At 41.3% G+C, this 24,244-nt stretch overlaps 2 protein-coding genes across 3 annotated transcripts in view; both read right to left on the bottom strand.

Moving 5' to 3' along the window:
• FAM169A (family with sequence similarity 169 member A) overlaps window positions 1–24,244 on the bottom strand; it is a 44,628-nt gene that overhangs the window by 1,876 nt on the left and 18,508 nt on the right. For both annotated transcript variants that reach the window (XM_072138480.1, XM_072138489.1), the window contains exons 2-12: window positions 20,868–21,004; window positions 20,604–20,703; window positions 20,041–20,126; window positions 18,157–18,328; window positions 17,481–17,660; window positions 15,415–15,543; window positions 15,075–15,217; window positions 12,502–12,556; window positions 12,300–12,423; window positions 8,650–8,827; window positions 7,351–7,554 (exon numbers count right to left, since the gene is read on the bottom strand). In XM_072138480.1, coding sequence (XP_071994581.1) covers window positions 7,351–7,554; window positions 8,650–8,827; window positions 12,300–12,423; window positions 12,502–12,556; window positions 15,075–15,217; window positions 15,415–15,543; window positions 17,481–17,660; window positions 18,157–18,328; window positions 20,041–20,126; window positions 20,604–20,703; window positions 20,868–21,004 — 1,508 coding nt within the window. The remainder of the gene's footprint in view (window positions 1–7,350; window positions 7,555–8,649; window positions 8,828–12,299; window positions 12,424–12,501; window positions 12,557–15,074; window positions 15,218–15,414; window positions 15,544–17,480; window positions 17,661–18,156; window positions 18,329–20,040; window positions 20,127–20,603; window positions 20,704–20,867; window positions 21,005–24,244) is intronic.
• ROPN1L (rhophilin associated tail protein 1 like) lies at window positions 2,382–3,201 on the bottom strand. The gene has a single exon (XM_072138504.1). The coding sequence runs from the start codon at window positions 3,109–3,111 to the stop codon at window positions 2,452–2,454; it is 660 nt and encodes a 219-aa protein (XP_071994605.1). The 5' UTR covers window positions 3,112–3,201; the 3' UTR covers window positions 2,382–2,451.

Raw genomic sequence — 24,244 nt, 5'->3', positions numbered from 1 at the left:
ATTATAGAAGAAAAGGAGGCCATGGACAGTAAATATAAAAAGATTACCACAGGTACGATATCTGGATCTATGAGTAAGTGTCCGTGGCTTATCCATGCTGGATTCTGATGGAAGAGTTTCTTATAATCAGACCAGGCAGTCTAAAGTGCATCTGTGTAATATGGTCATGAACTGTACATGCCATAAGCAATATGCAGTTCACAACTACAGTGACATAGTAATAGTCAATAGGAGCAGAACCCGCCTGAGTATCCTGTTTGTGTCATATAACATCTGACTATGTCTTGCAAAGACACACAGATACTTTTGAACATGGCTGCCCCCATGAGAATGTATTTTTTTTTTAATTCTTATGTGCTCGCAATAGCTTACGGAAAGATCTAAATATCTAAAAAAAACTATAAATAGCAAAACAAAATTCATGACACATTCCCTTTACCTTATCTGGTGTAGTGTGGTCATACATTCACAGAAGTATGTGAAAGAATCAGGATTACCGTACTAGGGGCTCTGGAATTTTATTAATACAGGCAGTCCCCGGGTTACGTACAAGATAGGGTCTGTAGGTTTGTTCTTAAGTTGAATTTGTATGTAAGTCGGAATTGTATATTTTATCATTGTAGCTCCAGACAAATTTTTTTTTTTTGCCCAAGTGACAATTGGAGTTAACATTTTTTTGATGTAATTGGACCAAGGATTATCAATAAAGCTTCATTACAGACACCTTACAGCTGGACATTGCAGTCTGGGACTATAGTAAAGCCTCCAGAGAGCTTCACCAGAGGTCACAGTGGGCAGAGGGGTCCGTCTGTAACTATGAGTCGTCTGTAAGTCGGGTGTCCTTAAGTAGGGGACCGCCTGTATAACAAGCCAGTCATATATGTTGTACAATGTTCACCACTAACACTGTGTGTGCACTGGAATGGCCCTCCACATTGGTGGAAGATTTAATAGTAATAATAATAATTTCCTGTCCCCAATGGGGCTCACAATCTAATCAACCTGCCAGTATGTTTGGGAGAAAACCGGACGACCCGGAGGAAACCCATCCAAACCAATCACTCTTACATGCTGGCATGTATCCCCTTTTCAGGTTCTGCTCTTCTTTTAGGTGTAAAAATGTAGCAAGTGAGCCTGAGGGTCTCCGGGCTCTATTGATGTTTGTGAAGCCTAGAGCCCCTCAGGCTCATTTGCATCATTTTTAAAGACTTTATTTCTTAAAAACAAGGGCATAAGATGCTACTAGAAGAACAGAACCTGACAGAGGGGGCACACACCAGTATGTGCTTGGTTTACAAATCTTCATCCTGGTGGTAGATGTCCTTTAATGGAAAATTTCTTCTTAGTATTAAAATGTATCTCAAATTTTGGCAATGTTTTTCAAATTATGCCATGTGTTAAAAAAATGAAATGATTATGGATCACTGCCTTCCTGAATTCTGATTATAGGGCATATATAGAAGGCTGTACCCTATTAAGAGGGATGTGCATTGAGGTCCACATACATCTTGTGTCTGTAATACGGTATGGTATGTTTTGGATGTGAGGCCCACACTGATGAGATAGCTGGGATAGCTTCTTTTTGGTATAAGGACATGCTGTTTACTGATCTAGTCTCATCACAGGAAGGTCGGTGGCTGCAGAATCTATTCCCACTGACTCTAGACCTGCTATGTCAGTGACTCTCCCACATGCATAAGCTTTTAGTCCTTGATCCATGTGGTCCATGTTCCACAGCCAACACTATTCAGCTACTGATCACGAACCTACACAATGGCCCGTATTTATTAAAAAACAGTGCAGTTTGCCTGTGGAGTGTGCAGGGGACACCAGATTCAGGAATTGTGGCACATGTTCTTCATGAATCTGTTGCTTCCCTGCAAGGCTCTGACAGAGTGCACCAACTTTTTTTTTGGTGCCCCTAATGTGGAGCACAGTCCAACTGCACCGGAGCGCCCCTTTTAGTGCAGAAATTGTGCGTCGGGAATAGTGCAGCCATGATGCACTTTATAACAAAATGTGTAAGCAGTTTGCAATGAAAGAACGTGCAGACAAAAAACTGGTGCAGGGGCTTTCATAAATGGGGGCCAATATGGAGATTAAAGTAGAAAGCTCTGCCCATTATACATAGGTCTGACAGGGTGTTACAGCTCTGCTCCCATTCCTTAGAATAGGTCATCGACATGAAAAATGCACGAGGATCCTAGAAAAAAAGTGGACCCCAGATCCAAGAACAGAACAAGTAGCCCCTGTCCTCAGAGTATGACTTGTCCGCAGCCCCTTTCTATGGTACATTGGATATTTCAGGTATACATATACACAGGCTATGTAACACATCACATGTGGTGGTTATACTACACACACGGGACACGAGACATGGCTTCATATCACTAGGCTTTATTCTTGTATAGCAGGGCACCGTGCTGTGCGCTGTGATGAGACCCCCTTACACTAGGACAGCGGTGGGCACTGCGGGCTGAGGAAGTTCCTGGGCTGGATCATGCCCTCCTGTTTGGCGGCCTCGTCCTGCAGGGCGCTGATCACGGCTTCTATGGTGCTGTCTGGGATGTCTCCATCCATCTGGGCCAGGTACTTGTAGAGGAATAGGAATGTCTGCAGGGGGATACGAGCGGCGCCCCCCTCCGGGTCCTGGGTCAGGATCTCACAGGCATACTTCAGGGCGGTGGTGATGCTGCCCCCCAGGGCACTGCAGGCCAGGGCCAGGAACTTCATCCAGTCCACGTGACTGCCCTGGTGGTCCAGCTCCAGGAGGCTGCACAGCTGGGCCTGGGGTAAGCAGAGATCCCTCCACCTGTGCTCCAGCTCCTCCGCAGGGACCAGCCCCCCGGCCCCCAGCTGTCTGTGCAGCACCCGCAGCAGCCCCGGGCTGAGGCCCGTGTCCGTCTTCTGGGTGGCCACCGGCATCTCCAGGCGCTCCGTCACCGGCAGGGGCTCTCCTCTGCTCAGGCTGCGGAAGTAGGCGGCGGACCACTGCAGGACGTCCCCGGGCTGTGTGCGGATCGCCGCCTTGGTGAACTCCTTCAGCAGGTCGGGAAGTTCTGGAGGGATGTGGATCTGCTGAGCGCAGAACATGGGCTCCGGGAGAGGCATGGCGGACACGGCGATCTACTGACAGCCGGGACACGGCAACCGGCAGTTATCACTGAGCGTCCACTGTAACCTGGCAACGACGTAACGTGCTGGCGTCCACACTACTGCGACGTGGGAGGAGACGTGCATGCTCTATAGCGACACCAGGTGGCTGATAGCGGCAGCGCGTGACATAGATCATCATACTAGAGCCATGGATGGATACAGAGAGCAGAGAGGTATATAGCTAGAGAGAGATAGATATTACATACTACAGGATATAATAAAGATGATAAATATTAGGTACAGACAGAAAGCTAAAAGATAGATAGAAATATAATATAGATTATTGATATAGATAGATGATTGATTGATTGATAGATAATAGATAGGGCAGAGAGCTAAGAGATACACAGAAATCCACACAAATATTAGGCACAGAGAATGAAGAGGTAGATAATATTGATAGGTAGATGGATGAGACAGATCTGTAGATAGACAATATAGATGATATATTTGTAGACAGATAATATAGACATGTAGATTATCAGGTTGATATACTGTATATTGACATGAGCTAGTTGAATGCATACAAAAAGCAAAAAAGGTGACTTGTTCACCAGAATGTTGCGTTATGGAATTAAAAAACACCACAATTTTGGAGTTCTGTTGCTGCTGCTTTGGGTTATGTTTTAGATACCCAGGCCAAGGGCTTACAGAATTGCACCCTACTTCAGCTGTGCTGCTCTGGGTTCTCCTTTTTCAATATAGAGGATAGATATGTAGTCAGATAAGATAGACATGGGACGGAGAGATAGATGATAGATATGTAGTCAGATAAGATAGACATGGGACGGAGAGATAGATGATAGATATGTAGTCAGATAAGATAGACATGGGACGGAGAGATAGATGATAGATATGTAGTCAGATAAGATAGACATGGGATGGAGAGATAGATGGTAGATATGTAGTCAGATAAGATAGACATGGGATGGAGAGATAGATGATAGATATGTAGTCAGATAAGATAGACATGGGACGGAGAGATAGATGGATAGATATGTAGTCAGATAAGATAGACATGGGATGGAGAGATAGATGATAGATATGTAGTCAGATAAGATAGACATGGGATGGGGAGATAGATGATAGATATGTAGTCAGATAAGATAGACATGGGATGGAGAGATAGATGGTAGATATGTAGTCAGATAAGATAGACATGGGACGGAGAGATAGATGGATAGATATGTAGTCAGATAAGATAGACATGGGATAGAGAGATAGATGATAGATATGTAGTCAGATAAGATAGACATGGGATGGGGAGATAGATGATAGATATGTAGTCAGATAAGATAGACATGGGACGGAGAGATAGATGGTAGATATGTAGTCAGATAAGATAGACATGGGATGGAGAGATAGATGATAGATATGTAGTCAGATAAGATAGACATGGGATGGAGAGATAGATGATAGATATGTAGTCAGATAAGATAGACATGGGACGGAGAGATAGATGGATAGATATGTAGTCAGATAAGATAGACATGGGATGGAGAGATAGATGATAGATATGTAGTCAGATAAGATAGACATGGGATAGAGAGATAGATGGTAGATATGTAGTCAGATAAGATAGACATGGGATGGAGAGATAGATGGATACATATGAAATAGATATTACATAGATAGAAGATAGAATGAAGATAAGTATTATGTACAAACAGACAGAGAGCTGATATATGCATGGAAGGATAGAAATGTAAGAGGATCAGACTCATATTTTTCTTATTATGAATAATAAACATTTGGCAGGCTCTATCTTTTGTTCCTATGGGAATAAGACGCTGTCTGTGTCGGGAATCAACATATATCCCTCTACCCATTACAATATGTTACAACATATGAAAGCGAACCCGACATGTATTGTTATAGTACGGTAAGAAGAAACGGCTGTCGAGAAGGGGGAGCAATAATTATACGGGGTAAATGAGGGTTGTTAGGACTAGCAGGGTCTACACAGTGTAGGGAGTCATGTACTAAGTACTAACATCCATTACAATTACTTCTCACTGATGTTATGTATTATTCCATGTCATGTACCAAATGTGGTGAAATTGCCAAAAAAGTGCATTTGCATCACTTTCTTGTGGGCTTAGTTTTCACGGTACGCTCTAAAGAACACCTCTGCTTTATTCTTTAATTTGGTGCAATCACATTGTACATTTATATAAGTTTTATTGTGTTTTAATACATTTTCCCAAATTAAATGTGTTCGAAAAAAAAATTTTCCGCCATCTTCTGACGGTGTGTGAGGTGTAATTTTTTGCGAAAAGAGCTTACTCTACGTTGCTACCATTTTGAGGACTTTCGGACCTTTTGATCACTTTAATTACATTTTTTATATCATGTAAAATGGTGTGAAAGTTGCGTTTCGGACATTTGGGCACATCTATCCGTTGTGGGGTTTACCACCAGCAATAACCGTTTTTATATTTTGATAGATCGCCAATTTGAGACTTGGCGATACCTAACGTGTTTGTGTTTTATACTGTTTATTACTTTTTATATCAGTTCTAGGGAAAGAGGGTGATTTGAATTTTTAGGTTTTTTAAAAGTTTTATTATTTTTTAAACCTTTTTGAAAGCTTTTTTTTTTTAAAAAATAGTACTTTTTAAACCTTCTAGGGTAAATTAACCCTAGATTGTCTGATCATTCCTACCATATACTGCAATACTAGTGTATTGCAGTATATGGCATTTTTACACAGCATTCATTGCAATGAGCCACTGGCTCATAGTAATGAAATTGCATATGCAATCGGTGCTAGCAACCCGTCAGCCCTCATCATGCAGCACCTGTGCCTCTGTGCTGTACATGTACGGAGCAGAGCGTGAACAGGTTAAAGGCAGTCTGATAAGTGGGGCTTATTCCGAAGGCTGGGAAATAGACAGTGAATGGAAAACGCTGGAAATAGCTGAACACTAGTGTGTTGTGGAATAGCAGAGATGTAGGAGAGCTGTTTGTCAATGTGTGTAATAGGCATTTCATGGATCTGATCATCTCATCTCTGATTTGTCTTATCTCTCTTTCTATGTGTCAGATACTAATATAATTTTCAGAAGGTAAATGAAAGTGTATATAAACCTGTACCCTGATAATCTAACCACACTGTCAGCTCACAGAACTAGGTTGATTATAAGGGTGTCTGCTTAGAGAGGCCCCGCCCACACCCTGGGATTTTGCACTGAGCAGCCTAGGGATTGATAGGAGCTAAAACAGCAATACAACTGAGTAAAATTGTGAAGTAATTTCTATTGTGTAAGCATCACTAGGGGATTGAAATTTGAGAATTTTCCTTAATGGGAAAACCCCTTTAATAGATCATGAATTAGTAAAAAGGATACATCTCATGATGAATGGGGATCCCAGTAGTTGGACCCCCACCTATCAGATTGTTATCCCCTATCCAGTGGATAGGGAGTAACAATATATTGGTATACCCCCTTTCAGGCAGTGGAACTACAATAAAATAAAAAGCAGTATACACTGGAGAAAAAACACACACAAAGGTATGTAATAATTCTGCATGGTAAACCAGGACTTGGTGATAGAATCCCATCCCCTACCATCCAAACCCAAGATATAAGTCTACACTGGACTAAGTCCACACTATTTCCCATCACTCCAGCACCATAGACAGCGCAGATGCAGCATGTCACTGTGCCAATTTACCTCCCATATACATACATGTCATCAATTCGATATTATTAAAAAAAATACCTGTGTGAAGATAATTTCTCAGAAAAGACAACATTGGCCCTTAGAAAGGAGATTGCAGTCCTTGGATACGACCACCTCTACTGGAGTGATTGCACAAAGAGACAAATAGTTTTTGGGAGTTACTGCATGTTGTGCAGCCGTCATGTGGTAATGAACAGTGAATCTGGTCAGGCGCCTTAATAGCACATGTCTGGCCACTGCTGGAAGAGTGTAATGGTGGTCGTATCCAAGGACAGCTATCTTGTTTCTAAGAGACCACATGGAGACATTTATGGGAAATACACGGGTACATTATTTTTAATAACATGCAACTGAAGAAATGTTCATGTATGGCAGATTAATGCAATTAAATGTGAATGTGCAGATGGGAATACCCCTTCAAATACATGTGCAAGCTCCAAAAACATTCTTTTTGGTGCAAAGTATGACAGAAAACTGTTCCTATAGATCAAGCGCAAGGATTCTTACCTGCTCTGGAAATGAGTCTTCAAAGGATTTCTCCAAATCCATGTTAACTGATACCAGAGTGGTGAGAGACTTCCCATCACTGTCCCCGGGTTCTAAATTGGATTCTGTATCTGAAGCTTCTCTCGCTACTTCATGTGCATCTACCAGTTGTGGCTCAAAGACGTCCTTTGTGATCTCACCATTCACTGGCTCCAATTCGGCTTCCTAAAATGTACATATAAGGGACATCTATAACAGCTTCTCCTTCTCCATATACATCGCAGTAGAGCAGTTCACCACAGTGGCCTAGTACGTGCCATGACATCATACCAGTAATACCTACCTGTGCTGGAAGAGACACAAACCTTTACCTCTTCATGTCCCATCATAAGATGTGATTGAGGTAATATTATTAAAGGGGTTTTCCCACAAACTAAAGTTAGCCTTATCCACAGGATATGGCCTAACTTGCTGATCAGTGGGGGTCTCAGTGCTAAGACCCCCACAGATCGCTAAAACAAGGGGTCCATCGGACGGAAATTGCAGAGTGCAGCTGAATGGTCATGCAAGGCCATCTGCTCCATTAGTCTGACAGAGCGACGAGGGGTCCGCCGTAGGTGCATGGGACTGAGACCCCCACTGATCAGCAAGTTAGGCCCTTTCCTGTGAATAGGGCCTAACCTTAGTTTGTGGGAAAACCCCTTTAAGCCTCAGCTTTTTCACTCAGATGCTATATGGTCTAGTGACAATAAAAATTTGTGAATATAATGTCAGAGGAACAGCACAGAATAATTTGGGCCCAAAGAATATAATAATAGACACTCTGTTACACCCTCAATTGTTGCCGTCAAGTTCTGCAATGTCTCCTCTCTATGTCAGCATCATCAATATCTCAATAAGTGTCCGGCAGCTCCGCCAACATACAAAGGTGGACCTATTATAACCGAAGATGCAGAGTCCGACTAATTTAAAGGAAATCTACCATCAAAATGAAGCACATCCCCAACTATATCTTTATCTGTCTGTATCTCTGGTTCTGTAGCTCACAGAATAACAATACTGCCCAATCTGAAATCTTTCATCTGAAACCAAAATTACAGTTCTAGGTACTATAGAACTGAAGGGATATCAGAAGTGACACTCTCCCTGCAGCCTCTAAACTTGACTCATTTAAGGAAAAATCTGACTCTTCTCAGCACATTTACGACTTTGTCGATTTTTTAAATAGCTAACTGGATAATATATATAAAAGAGCGAACTAGGAGTACAATCTGGTGAGTCCCTTTTAGGGGAAAGAGCGATAAGATAAGATTTCTGCACCTGTTTGTCCTCACTCCTTTCCTCATTCTGAAAATCCGGGCTTTCACATAATAAGTGTTCCACGGGCTTTGCCGAGATCTCCTCCTGTAGTTTGGTCATGTCAGTCTCATCCTTGTCTTCTGCAAGCTGCTGGATGAGTTCTTTGAAGTTCTCCACTATCTGTTCCTTAGAGTCTAGTCTGCAATAAAACAGCATAATGACATTGCCACTTGTAAGGTTATGGGATTATATAGGACTGCACAGCAACATAAGCAAAGAGAATGAATCTGTTATGTGGGATACAATGGGGCACATTTACTTACCCGGTCCAGTCGCGATCCAGCGGCGCGTTCTCTGCTCTGCATTCGGGTCCGGCCGGGATTTATGAATGTAGTTCTTCCGCCGTCCACCAGGTGGCGCTGCTGCGCTGAAAGTCATCTCATCGCGCCGGAATTCACCACCTCGGACCAAGTGAAGGTAAGCGGTCCCCAAGCGACACTTTTTCGGTTTTTAAATGCGGCGGTTTTTCCGAATACGTCGGGTTTTCGTTCGGCCACGCCCCCCGATTTCCGTCGCGCGCATGCCGGCGCCGATGCGCCACAATCCGATCGCGTGCGCCACAATCCCGGGGCAATTCAGGTACAATCGGCGCAAATCGGAAATATTCGCGTAACACGTCGGGAAAACGCGAATCGGGCCTTTAGTAAATGACCCCCAATGTTTTCATGTATTAGTGCATAGAGCGTAAATGGAGAAAAATAAGAAAAAAATGAAAGAAAAAAATAATAAAGTGCCTGGCCAAACCTACGGTCATCAGCTAATCCTTAATCCTCTTTTCCGAGAAAGGGTTGTCCAATGGGACACTGGTTTACATACAATAAACATCATCCAGCATTGTGTTAAAAAAAATTTCTATTTTATTCTTCAAATGTCAAAATTAATTTCCATACAAAAAAACCACTTCAGATCTGACACGTTTCGAGCCCTCACATAGCTCTTAGTAGTAGCCCTGGCTATGTTTAGAGCCATGTGAGGACTCGAAATGCGTCAGATCTGATGCGCTTTTTTGTATGGAAATGAATTTTAACATTTGAAGAATAAAATAGAAAAAAATTTTAACACAATGCTGGATGACGTTTATTGTATGTAAACCAGTGTGGGTGCCCTGGACTCTGCCTCACATAAGGATTGCTGGATTTGGAGGAGGGGGGGTAAGCTGTAACAGTTTTTCTCTTCTGGACTTCTAGCTGCCCAATGTGACAGCTCTTTTATAACAAAAACCCCTTTTAAAAGAAATCTACCATTAAAATCCATCATGATAAACCAGGGACACTTACTCATAGATCCATGCACCATGACTGTGGTAATCTTCTTATATTTGTTATCCAGTTATGCTTATGAGCCAGATGGGTGTGTTACCAGAGCCCCTTTGTGCTGTAGCCTCACAGACTGTTACACTGTCTCACCATCTCCCCTGCTCCATCAACACTTTCCCTCTCCCTGGTAATCTCACACAATGGAAGGGGAGGAAGCATTGCACACGTTAATAGCCCGTTAACACCCCCAGAGTTATTAGCATAATTCTAAAAGTTGATTTCAAGTTTCTCATGCTTGATTTAGATGGTAGATTTCCTTTAAAATGTAATAATTAGTGTCCTCGTTCTCAGGAGTGGCATGCTAAACCACAGGTCCATAAGGGTTGCACCAATACCCGAATATTGAGTACAATACAATACCCAGAAAAGTATCACAATACTTGATACTGATGCTTTACAAGAAACTAAAAAAAGGATTATGTGAATGTTTAGAGTGCGGTCATATAGGGGCGATGCAAGAAATGTAATGTTTAGAAATGTGATGTAATCGTCTGTGGGCGGGGCTCAGCCTAATCACATATACATTTCCATTGACGCACATGCGATCAGTCAACTAATGTTTTGCGAGGAGAAGCTTTAGTGCTTTATAACAGTTTAATATATGTATTGTAAAGGTTGTCCTGGTAATGTTAATATATGTAATTTTAATTAATATAATTTATTATATCCGTAAGCTATCCTTTTTTTTTTTTGCAGATGGCATATGGAACCATCATTTCATATGGATCTGTTCACATGCTTGATTTTGCATGGTCGGCACATGCATGACATCCGTGTGCGGACAGTTTTTTCTAAAATGTTGCTAGGCAACCGACTGGGCAGGACAAAGAGTAAATTAGAAACCCATCAGGTTTTTTTTGCATATGTAAAAAAAACGGATGGCAAACGGATGTGAAAAAAACCCGGATACAATATGGACTGAACACAGACATCACATCCGCAGTTTTTGCAGATGCGCAGCAGACACGCTTGTGTGAATGAACCCTTCCATCTATAAATACCACACATTAAGCCTGGATCACAGTGTAACTCTATGGAGGCTGTAGTGAAGCTCTTAGTTAGGGCTGGGTAAAATATAATTTAAGTGAATAATTTAGAGCCTTGTGTCAGGGGAAGTCCTGGGAGATGTAGAGACACCATATTTGGACCATGGTTCATGATATTTCCCTGATGACTTCGGCCCTGATCGATGTCCCCTCTGGGGAATCCCCTGCAGACAGATACTAGGTGGCAGTTTTATCATTAGTCCTATGTAGCTTCTTGGCGTATAATTGTGGAAATTTTTTGCGCAAACATCGTTTTTGCGGGGTTTTTTTTAGAGAGAAAAAAACACTACTCTAAAGTCACGCAAAGGTGGAGAAAAATACACCACAGAGTGTGCAACACCACATTTATCAACTGAGAATTTCTGAAAGAATGCAAACTACACCACATAGGAGGTGGTGTATGTGGGTCCATTGCTAATACAGGGGGGAGATTTATCTCAAACTTGCTAAATTTTGAAGGTTTTCCTCAATTTTATGTTTGAGGAATCTGAGAATTTCCTGCACATGTGCAGTAGCTCCGGTCTCGGAGCTGTGGCCTTGCAACCGCGGGCCCTGCGTTCTACCGATACAGCTACGAGGAGCTACGCGCTGAAGATCTCAGGGTAGGAGGAGTAAAGAGGCTACTGGAGCATGGAGTAGCCGTGATGTGTAGCCTCATGTCCGGCTACTCCACGACCCAGTAGCCGCTTTACAAAATGTACATATTAGGGCAATAAAGTTTTCAAAAAGAAAGCGGGGATGTGAGGATTAGCTCTAAAAAGGGTTATCCTCACATCCAACACATGCACCTACCACCCGTTCTACCTTTATAGGTAGAATCGTGGTGGTAGGTTCCCTTTAACACTGCGCATACACCGGACTATAAATCAGACTGTAAGGAAACCTGCCAGTCTAACACATAGACAATTGCTCAAAATCCTGCCTAACGATAAATCTCCCCCTAGGAGTCTGTATAGCAGAACAAGTCATTCAGTACCGAAAATGATATAAACCTGGTATTGAACCGTTCTGACTTTGAAAGTATTAAACAAGTACTGAGGTTTTTGTTACATCGTGAAACCCTAATAAGGACCTCTTGTAAGTTTAGTGTTCCACAGCCTAAACCATGGCTAATAGTTTGTTACATGTGCCCCTCTCCTTATCTCTCTAATGTTTTTTAAAAATAGTTTCTATACCAGATGATCCCTTAATGTAAAGATCTACATTCAGGGATATATAGAAATGGGTGTAGACATAAAACCGCCATTACTTCTTGGGTGCATTATCACTTTTGGTAGTGTCCTCCTCCACTGCTTCGATAACTTTCTTTCCAATCTTTGGCCGCTTCAGCTGACTGCTTCTTGTGCGAGTGGAGACAGGGGTTACATCATGGTCTGAAAATATTGAATTTATTCAGTTCTCTTTCTTTTTTGTGCGCACATTTAGTATGTTAGAGTATAAAAGATCTTTACCCTCAATGGTACCAGCATCAGCAGTTATAATAGCTTTCTCTTTCTCTGGTTCTACCTGAAGCAAAAGATAATAAATAAAATTATTAAGAAAAACAGTAATAACTGGTCAAATAATGTCACACTGTGACGTCCGGAAAGAGTTCCCCGAGTTCCTTGCTTAGTTATCCCATGCAAGGGGCATTTCATGTTATCACTTCCGATCTGATAAAGTCATAAGCAGTAGAGACTCACACTTAGAACCAAGGGGACTCTTTGGAAAAGAGAGGATACATTTATTTTGGTTATTTCCACCATCCAATGATGCCTCAGCAGATCATCACATGACAAGTCAGACACAGAACCATATTTGCTATAGGGGAGTGGAATATGATGACGCTCTTCATGTACAGTGAGGACAGAAAGTATTCAGACCCCTTTACATTTTTCATTCTTTGTTTCATTGCAGCCGATTGGTAATATCAAAAAAGTTATATATTTTGCCTATTAATGTGCACTCTGCCCCCATCTTGACGGAAAGAAAAATGTAGATATTTTTGCTAATTTATTAAACAAGAAAACTAACATATCACATGATCAAAAGTATTCAGGTCCGTATTATAGTACAGGCGGTCCCCTACTTAAGGAGGTACAAACCCAAGGAACCTATCTTGTATGTAGCCCGGGGACTGCCTGTAGAAGCTTTGGAGCTAGTACAGTCATGAGTTTTCTTGGGAAGATGCAACAAGTTTCTCACACCTGGGAATCCTCTGCCTCTTCCTTGCAGATCCTCTCCAGTTCCCTCAGGTTGGATGGTGAACATCGGTGGAAGCCATTTACAAGTCTCTCCAGAGATGCTCAATTGGGTTTAGGTCCGGGTTCTGGCTGGGCCAGTCAGGAATGGTCACAGAGATGTTCTGAAGCCTCTGCTGTGTTATGTTAGCTGTGTGCTAAGGGTCATTGTCTTGTTGGAAGGTGAACCTTCAGCCCAGTCTGAGGTCCAGAGCACTCTTGAAGAGGTTTTCATCCAGGAAATCTCTGTACTTGTCCACATTCATCTTTCCTTCCAATGCAACCAGTGTTCCTGTCCCTTCCCCCACAGCATGATGCTGCCCCCACCATGTGTCACTGTTGGGATTGTATTTGGCAGGTGATGAGCAGTACCTGGTTTTCTCCACACATATTGCTTAGAATTAAAACCATCTTCATCTCATCAGAGCAAAGAACCTTATTTCTTTTAGTCTGGAAGTCCTTCATGTGTTTTACGCACTGTTTGCAGGCTTTCATATGTCTTGCACTGAGGAGAGGTTTCCGTCAGTATATTCTGCCATAAAGCCCCGACTGGTGGAGTCTGCAGTGATAAGTGACTTTATGGAACTTCCTCCCATCTCACTACTTCATCTCTGGAACTCAGCCACATTATTTTTCTCACCAAGGCTCTTCTACCATGATTTCTTAGTTTGGCTGGACGGCCTAGTTGAGGAAGAGTTGTGGTCGTCCCAAACTTTTTCCATTTAAGGATTATGGAGGCCACTGTGTTCTTAGGAAACTTGAGTGCTGCAGAATTTTTTTTTTTTGTAACCTTGGTCAGATTTGTCCTTTGCAACAATTCTGTCTCTGAGCTCCTTGGGCAGTTCCTAAGAACTCATGATTCTCATGTGCTCTGACATGCACTGTGAGGTCTTTTATAGACAGATTTGTGCCTTTCCTAATCAAGTCCAATCAGCTTGATTCCAATGAAGGAGTAGAATCCTCTCAAGGAGGATCAGAAGGAAATGGACAGCATGTGAGGTGAGTTATATATGAGCATCACAGCAAAGGGGCTGAATACTGACCATGTGATATTTCAGTTTTTCTTGTTTAATAAATTAGCAAAAGTAGAGTGTACATTAATGAGCAAAATAAAAATGTTTTTGATTTTATCAATTGGCGGAATTAAACAAATTTCAAATTTCAAAGGGGTCTGAATACTTTCCATACTCACTGTATATTCTCCAAAATAAGATGTGGTACCATAGGTGGTGGTATTTATGACCATGTAACAGGCACATGTCTTATTGTTATTATTAGTGACTCTAATAGTTGATTCTGTCCACCCCTTCAACCATAGAAAACATGTTACCGGAGTCAGATGCTTATAGATACAATCCTAAAGTCATGTACAGGCAGTCCCCTGTACAAGAAGATTCTTTAGGTTTGTTCTTAAGTTGAATTTGTATGTAAGTCGGAACTGTGTATTTTATAATTTATTTTATAATTGTAGCTCCAGACAAATTTTTTTTGTCCCTATGTTAATAAGATTTTTTTTTTTTAATTTATGTGAAGGGAATAACCATTATCAATAAAGTTTCATTACAGACACCTTACAACTGATCATTGCAGCCTGAGTAACATCCAGAGAACATCACCAGAGGTCACAGAGGGCGGAGAGGTCCGTCTGTAACTAGGAGTCGTCTGTAAATCGGATGGCCTCAAGTAGGAGACCACAAATAGGAAGAGCAAGGAAAAGACTGACACATGGAATTCCAACATAAGAAACTTAATTATCGCTGGAACGTCCCTTTAGTTTATGAAGATTATCCATTCTATAATCCCACCTGTATGTATGTGTTATCCACTATCTGGATGTCTGCCTTCTTCCCAATCTCTGAATCATGGGAATCTTCCATCTGGGATTCAGCTAGGAGCTGCACTGACTGCTGACCTGTGAACTGAGGAACCAAATCAGCAACTTCTGTATCTGGAGGAATAAACAAAAATGTGATTAAAAAATGTAATAACAGGTATTGTAACGTCCACTAGTTATCACTGACCTAATACACTGTGTGTATACCATCTCCATATGCTCCTTATCACACTGGTGATTATGCAAAATGCAAAAGAATAGTTCACTGATGTAAGTATCTACTGAATGATGTAGAAAGATCCATGTTTTACCCAATAATCTCGGGGATTCTCTCTTTATAATACTGGCGATAAGAGTTCTCTGGAACCAATGACCAACTCCTTCCACTTCCCAAAGCAGCTCCTGGTCTCCAGGATACTTGTCTAAATACTGCTTGCAGGCTAAAATACAAAGATATCAATGTAAGAGATGTACATAGGGTGGAAATCACAGCAAAACAAGAGACAAAAGTATGATTTCTATGGGGGAGCCCTGCCCCCCCTGCCATGGCAGATACATCATGAGGCTTAGACCTGCACTGGTGGATAAAACAACGCCAGGCCCTATATGGCGTAGTTCTGCAAACAATAAGCGTTGAATGTTCAGTGGTTTTTAGAAAGCAACGCCAACATGTGCGCCTCTTTAGGCCCCCACCATACCCATATGGCAAAGAGGTGGCATAGTCACATAATAAGAAGAATTTGCAATTATTTCAGTGCTTCTATGCCAGATAACTGGTGTGTCTGGTCCTTATACTGTCTATCTGTCCAGCGTTTCATTGTCCCGTGTCAGTATCGTGCCCAAGAAACAGGTATGCCCATCTGTCCAGTAATAGTACACCAGTTTAGAGATCTTTTTCATTATATGAGAAATATATAGTGGACATAGGGTATTTTCCCCCAATTATTATTTGCTATGTATGATGTCTGAGTGGATGCTGCCTATTTCTTTTTTACTAGGATAGAGCTAAGTTCAGTAACATCAGCTTAACTTCTCTGTCGGGACTTAAGTCCATCTTTTGCCTCATCAAAGATCAGACGGTGACTCCCCCATGCTTTACGCTGCAGTCCAGACTCCCGGCTGTGTGAGCGCTAGCCGCCCATGAGCTTACCATAAAGCACCAGTGGGAAAAAGAAGATTAAAAGATAAGTGCCATACATAGACGGAGTCTCTGTAAGAGGGAGACTGGAGAATTAATGGGGACACTGTGAGGTGTAGCAATAATAATCTCCCTGCTTGGCTACAATGCAGCATGTATACTGGATGCATAATACAGAGAAATGACTAACACACAGATCCTACAAGGGGATTCACACAGACCATAAAAGGAACTATACAATACAACACTGTGGGGTAGATTTATCAAGCAGTCTGAAAGTCAGAATATTTCCAGTTGCCCATGGCAACCAATCACAGCTCAGCTTTCATTTCACCAGTGCCCATGAATATTTTAAAGGGGAGCTGTGATTGGTTGCCATGGGCAATTGGAAATATTCTGACTTTCAGACTGCTTGATAAATCTGCCCCTCTGTCTTTACATACTATTTGAATGCTGTTTCATAATTGCTAATAGAAAACTATTCTGTGACACACATAAACAAGATATGTGTATGGGACTTGTATAGGATCTGTTTGAGATTTGCAATGTAAAAAAATAAATATTTTCATGAACCTATGTACCTATGTGAGGAACATTGGACTCCCATCTGAAGATCTCAGTGCCGGTGCCTCTTCTTGCGTTGCTGCTATGAAGCCAGGATAATATACAGGCTTCAACTATCGCACCACTTAGGCGCCAAGAGCTCGGGATGACAAGGTGAGTATAAATTCTAGTTTTTTTTTCTATGTGCCCATGAAAAGAAGTAATGCAGATTGCCCAGACAGGTTCCATCGTCAATGGACTCTAACAGTCAAAAGCACAACGAGCAGCAGGGACAACAGCAGGTTGGCTACAGCATGTAACAAGGACCAAAAATGTTATCTGCCTTATATGTCTCCTATCATGGCCTCCATTTTACTGAGGCATCATGAGCTTTCCCGTAGCTTTTCAAGATGTTACTGTAAAACACATGCACTGTAATAAAACCCTCCTTATAGAACCCTACATAAAACACACAGGTTTAGTTAACATCCATGTTGGAGGTTATGGGAGATTCTGTCAAAAATGATGAGGAAAATCAGAGAACTTTGTCCAGTAAAATGGACCGCAATGGAAACCCGATGCATCACATTAGAATCGCTGCATGAAGCAATAACAGGAACCGCCGGTCTCCATTAAGGCAATGGGAGAGTCAAAAACATTTAGGAGCACAGTATATAGCAAGTAGCAGTACATTACCTGTATACATTAGAGATGACAGAGGATACCTCAGTCCCAGAGAGTCTTCTGTGAAACAGTCAACAAAATCTTCAAGCATTTGTAATGCAAAATCTTTACCACGATATCTCTTCCTAACAAACATGGTGTCCAGAACCGGGAGGGTGTAGTTTTGTGTTAGATATGCTGTGCACATACTTCCTAGTAAAGGAACCCAGAAATGCAGAAAATTAAAGTTTAAAAAAAAAAAAATTTAATTGGACCTAGGGCCCATTCACATGGCCGTCATGGGGACGTATATCTGGCATGCTCTATGGTTTCCTCCGATGCCACGGGGAAAAAGATAGATCATGCTCTATCCTTCCCTGTATGTACGATCGGGAAGTGCTATTGCCTATGGAGAGGGGAGGGGTGAGCAGCTCTCATCCCTCCTCCTCTCTAGCGCCGAGCATACGTCCATGTGAATGCAGCCATATATGCTGAGATATGTTCATTTCAAGATATAGGCCCGAAGCCTAGTAATGCACTTCCTATAGCAGGTAGGGAAATGAAGAGACGGCTCAGATGAATACTGCGGTCTCTTCACTCCATACCAATCAGACATAGTACATTGCCTCAGCATTGTAGCCCAGCTCAGGGAACTGTGTGTGCACACAGGCCACATCCTAATAATACACCTGAAGAAGACAATACGTACCCGAAGGTTTCACAGAAAAGAAGCCAATGGCTTCACCCTTTCTCCACAAAATTTTGGCATAGTCTGTGCTGCTGTGACATAAGAAGGGAACCTCATTCCTCTCCATTTCTTTCTTTCGATATATGATCCGGTTTAGCACATATAGGACAATTCTTTCTCCAAGAGAACGGACCTGCAGATAAGAGCCATCAAATATAAACTTAAAGAGGACCCACTGGTGAATACCAAATGCTGGTTATAGCCAATTATGTTAATATACTTTACTATCTAATATAGAGATAGCATAGTAGTCTTAATAAGATTAAAATATGTACAATGTTAATGGGTTGGACACTTTTCAATAAACCTCTTCTAAAGTCTCTTCTTTTCTTAACATGTCTCTGCATGCATATGTCACTGTGTCTTTGCCTACTTTGAAAGCTGAAGGCATACCCTGTTCTCACCATGCTGCCCTCTGCAAAAACAGAAAGCCTCTCTCTGCAGAGCCGCTGCTGGACAACCACTTGACATCACTTCAGACACTACTTCCATGATACACACATACACATACTAAGCCGAAGAAGGGGGGGGGGGGGTGAGACATCATGTGAAGGGTGGGGGCAGAATGTTGTCTCCCGCCTTTCAGCAGAGTTCAGGCATGTAAATGAAGAAAGATGCTCTGCAAATATTACAAAAACAAGTTACAGTTCTGTTGAATGACTTGAGGAGCATTCAAAAATTATGTATAAGGCACTACAGACACAAGGACAAATTAAATAAAGGACTAGCCAGTCTCTTTAACCTTTTCCCTGACAAGGACATATCTCATATGTCCTTACATGATGTCACCTCTATTGATAAGGAAATATGATATACATTCTGGATTCTCGAAGCCATAACTTTGGATCCGTGCCACCTAGCCTTGAGATTCTAGGTGCCAGGGATACCAAGTAATCTTGTTTTTTTCTGTAATTGAATTTTTTACTCTTTTTTTTTGGAGTTCACTGTATACCCTTAATAACATGTTATCTTTATTCTACAGGACAGTACAATTATGTTGATACCAAATTTCTATATTATTGCTTACATTTTAGTAATTGCTATATAATAAAAACCTAATGTGGGGGGAAAAAATTGCATCACCATAACATTTTTATTTTTGGTCTATATAGCTGCTTGAGAGCTTTAAAACAGTACCATTTTCATATAGATGCATTTTTTATTGCATTTTGTTAGGGACAAGATAGGTAAAATGATTCATTTTGGTGTTATGTTTTTTTTATTTTTTTAATGTTTTTGGATTATTTTACGGGACATTGTGGACAGGGAGAAAATATATATATATATATATATATATATATATATATATATATATATATATATTTATGGGGTTTGTATAGTGATTTTTAAATGTATATTTTATATGTAATGGGGCTTTGGGGGCATTTTTATTTTTATAATATTTTTATTTATTTTATGTTATTTATTATTTCTCTTTTTTTTACTTCTATACTTTGGTTTGGACCACAGGATAGGGCCTAACTTTCTGATCAAGCGGGTCTCAGGCTCTCAGTAATAAGATCTCCAAAGATAACGCAAACAGGGGGTCCAATGGCGTCTGAGGTACCTCTGTCGGACCACTCGTCATCACTACCCGAGATGAGTGGAGCAGATGGCCGTGCATGTCCGTTCTGTTCCATTCATCTCTATGGAGCTGACAGACATTGACGAGCACAGCGCCCCATCAGACCACCTCTTCTCGTGATCTATGGGGGTCTCATCACTGAGAGCCGTAACGATCATCAAGTTAGGCCATCCTGTGGATAGGGTCTAACATGTTTCCTGGGAAAACCCCTTTAGCCAGACAACTCATTTAAAGGGGAAATAAAAGATTTCAGTTCTTACTTGCTGAAGCCCTTCTCGAGAGGGGTTTGATGTCCTAACAGTGTCCTCAATTGTCCACCATTGATGAGCGAGATACAGAGCCACGGCTGCAGATGAACAATAACATAATGAAAAGAACCAATACAATTCAGTATATCATAATGACACATAGTCCATTCTAATACCTTATAAAATATATCTAGTTTCCTTTTCACCCTGTAATGACATATTCTTTGCATGAAATGATGGAAATACTAAAGCTTCAAATATGTGACAGATATGGCTGTAAATGCATCAGTAAATATAAAGTACTGACTTATAATGGGGATGTTTGAGTTCTGTTGTGTCTATGGTGTCTACAATATTAATATTTTAACAGCGTTAAAACATAACAGAACCAGGCTGCAGAATATATGAGACAGGAGAAAACCAGATAAGCTGCATTTTTAAATATATATATATCATATCCTCTTTCTCTGCATAGATAAAGAAGACAAGGTCTTGTGGCCTCTGGAGTTATCAATGGCCCACCTACAAGTTCTGTCTATTTTACAAAATAGTAAAGTCATTGCATTATATCCTACCTGTTAGTGGATCGTCTGGTGCAAAAAGGGCCAAAACTTTGTGTGTTTGGTCCCCTCCGTAAAGTGGGACATATCCTACTGTACTAAGACTGATCGGCACCTGGAAAAAAAATACAAATCCGTTCTTTACTGTGTAGTTTTAAAGGGGAATAAATCTGATAGAGAGAATACAAAGCAAATACCAGGTCACTACCGCAGGACAACTTACATGTAGATACACATATTCCTAATAGCTCCAGACATTGGTAATGTCACACTAATTACCTCTCTTCCATCCTGCGATGATAAATACTCCGGGTTATCAGGGTCGGCACATCGGAGGTAAGACAAATAATCCTCTGACAGGCTCTCCAGGTCCTCATGGCTGCAGTTCTCCAAAATGTCGGCAGGGAAGGCCATTCCTGAAAATAACACAGAATGTGTGTCATGTGGAAACAAACACCTACAGAGGTCACTCTTAGGCCCCTTCCACACTAGCGTTTTTCACGCGCGAGTTCTGCGCGTGGTTTTGACGCGCAGAACTTGCATTGCGCTCTGTCCCATTGTTTCCAATGGGTCTTTCCTCATTTGCATTGTTTTGCACGCGTGTGCTTGTGTTTGTTTTGATCGCAGCATGCTCTACTTTTGCGTTTCACGCGCGTTTTTCCCGCCCCATTCAAGTCTATGGAGAACAATATATATGTGTGTAAAGAACACATTGCAGATGTTTCCATACATCTGCAATGTCTTCTTCACACATATATATTGTTCTTCACATGCTATTTTGTTCGCATCGTTCCGCGCGCATCTCCCGACAAGTAAGCAGATGTGCCGAACATCTGTAATCTATTCTTCACTGTGTTCTTTACTGTGTTTTTCACTTAAATGATCCTGTGTTCACTGTGTTCACTGTTTTTATTCTATTCTTCACTGTTCTTCACATCTGCTAACTTGTCGGGAGATAATATACGCGCGGAACAGTAAAGAAAAGATTGTAGATGTTTGCATACATCTGCTATCTTATCTGAAGACATTCTTTTTCAATTAAATAAAAAATTTTATTCCCGAACCATGGTCCCTTTGAAAAAGTCCAATTGACTTAAAAAAACACGCGTGAAAAACGCAAAAAAACGCGAACAACACGCGCGTGAAAAACGCAAAAACGCTAATGACTCCAAGGAAAAATGGAACAAAAACGCAGCCAAAAACGTCAGTTTTTCACGCATTGCACCCTGACGTGAAATGCAACGCTAGTGTGGAGGGGGCCTTAAATGTCCATCTATTTAAAGGGGTTATCCACTTTCAAGAAATAATTAAAATGGTTTGTGTCATGAAAAGTTATAAAGTTTCCCAACAAACTTTTCTAGATCTCTGTCATTCTATAGGAGGTTTCATTGTGCACCTGTGTGACATCAAATTACTAGGGATATAATGAGCCGTGCACCTGTGTGACATCATATGACCAGGGATATAACAAGCTGTGCACCTGTGTGACATCACATGTTCAGGGATATAAAGAGCCGTGCACTTGTGGGACATCACACGACCAGGGATAAGACGAGCCATGCACCTGTGTGACATCGCATGACCAGGGATATAACGAGCCGTGCACCTGTGTGACATCACATGACCAGGGATATAACGAGCCGTGCACCTGTGTGACATCACAACATCAGAGATATAACGAGGCGTGCACCTGTGTGACATCACATGTCCAGGGATATAATGAGCTCAGCACCTGTGTGACATCACATGTCCAGGGATATAATGAGCTCAGCACCTGTGTGACATCACATGATCAGGGATATAATGAGCTCAGCACCTGTGTGACATCACATGACCATGGACGGGTTTTTATCCAAAGGAAGTAAACAATGAAACTTCCTATAGTATGACAGAAAGCAAAGATCTAGAAAACCGTAAGAAAGTGAATCGGAAAGTTTATTGAAAAATTGTGTAACTTTTCATTCCACAAACAACACTATAGGGACTAACGTGCTCATCATTGGGAGACCCCCATTCTCATGATCCATGGGGGCCCCATTACTGAGACCCCCAACGATCAGCAAGTATATCCCTATCCTGTTTGTGCAATGAAAACTTTTAACAATTTTCCAATAGGGGCTAATTTGTTGTCACCAGACGATTCTTATATATTACCGTAATTTATAATATATATATTAATACATAATGTCATAATATGCAGTTTCTATTGGGCTCCAATAAAAAGACCCTTTATACAGAATAACCATGGCATACCATGTAGGGAACGTGACTGTACTATATTCCTTTCCCTCATTTTATAGAATGTATTTTAGTGGCATCAATAAAGCTTATTTAACTTTGCGTCTATTAATAGGCACAGATTAACAGATTCAGGCTCAGTGTTACAGAATTACACAAGTCCCTACCATGGGATTCATCATTGAGACCCCTTCTGTCAAGTAGGAGGAGCTGGGCTACAGCGGATAGTTTGGGTAAGACAATCTGATAGCAAAGTCTAATAGGCATGTGGGGGCAGTCTCCGTGTTACGTACCAGATAGGTTCTCTAGGTTTGGTCTTAAGTCAATTTTGTATGTAAGTCGGATCTGGTATATTTTATAATTGTAACTCCAGAGACAATTTTTTTTTTGACCTTACAGCTGATCATTGCAGCCCGAGACTAAAGTAAAGCACCAGAGGCCACAGGGGGCAGAGAGGTCCGTCTGTAACTAGGGGTCATCTGTAAATTGTGTCTCCTTAAGTAGGGGACTGTCTGTACAATTTAAAGTGCTTCATTAGTACTTAAATTTGTTTTCTGTATTGTTAGGAGACAACAAGGACGTCATGTGCAGCCGACAGAAAGCAGTGGGGTAAGAGGTGAGTTACCATTTGTTAATTTAGTGGAACCCTGTTGAAGCCCTCAATGTAAAATTTAAAGGGCAAGCAACTTTTTGTTCCTAAGCCATTTTTCCCACATCTACAACTTTATATAGTAATGACGCACTTCATATATGGAATGTCGGAAACATCCTATGTTGGTTATAGAGGGTGATCAGGAGCGGTTGTACTTTTTACTAGTGACCAGGAATGTTGCTACTGATCTGTGTGACTATTACTCAGTGTTGCTACTATCCAGCAACTTGTCACTTTCACTAGATGTCACAGCATCCGTGCTCATAGCCAAACCTCCTCTGATAGGCCGAGGCCGATTCTACATGGATGAGAAGGTTCCACATCGCCCCGGGAAAAAAACACTCATTAAACTCTCATGCAGAAAGGATATTGAAGTGGAAAAGAATGTCCAAAGACAACAACAAAAAAATGTGCCCTGAAAACAAAATTATGCAAAAACAGAGGCTGGGGAAAGAAGAGGGGACTTGGAGAGTAAAAGCATTAAAAAGACCATAGACAACTCATGCTGTGATATTACAATATTGTATAAACTACAAACTATTATTGTGAAGATGGTCATAGATATTTAATTTGATCACTCATAGATGATCTGTGACGATGAAAAGTTGCTTTGATATTCCGGCTGTTTTGCCCCATAAATACACTGGCAGGTGGCATCCATCCAATCACTACTCAGTATGAGAGGGCTCTGCACAACCGCAACGCCCGAATATTCAGGGTCTAACAGGGTCTCTTGTGAAAAAACTACCGTCCTTGACTCTAATAA

The sequence above is a fragment of the Engystomops pustulosus genome, chromosome 1 (assembly GCF_040894005.1).
Source record: "Engystomops pustulosus chromosome 1, aEngPut4.maternal, whole genome shotgun sequence".
In the NCBI taxonomy this organism is placed as follows: Eukaryota; Metazoa; Chordata; class Amphibia; order Anura; family Leptodactylidae; genus Engystomops; species Engystomops pustulosus.
This window is presented reverse-complemented; position numbering and strand designations above follow the sequence as displayed.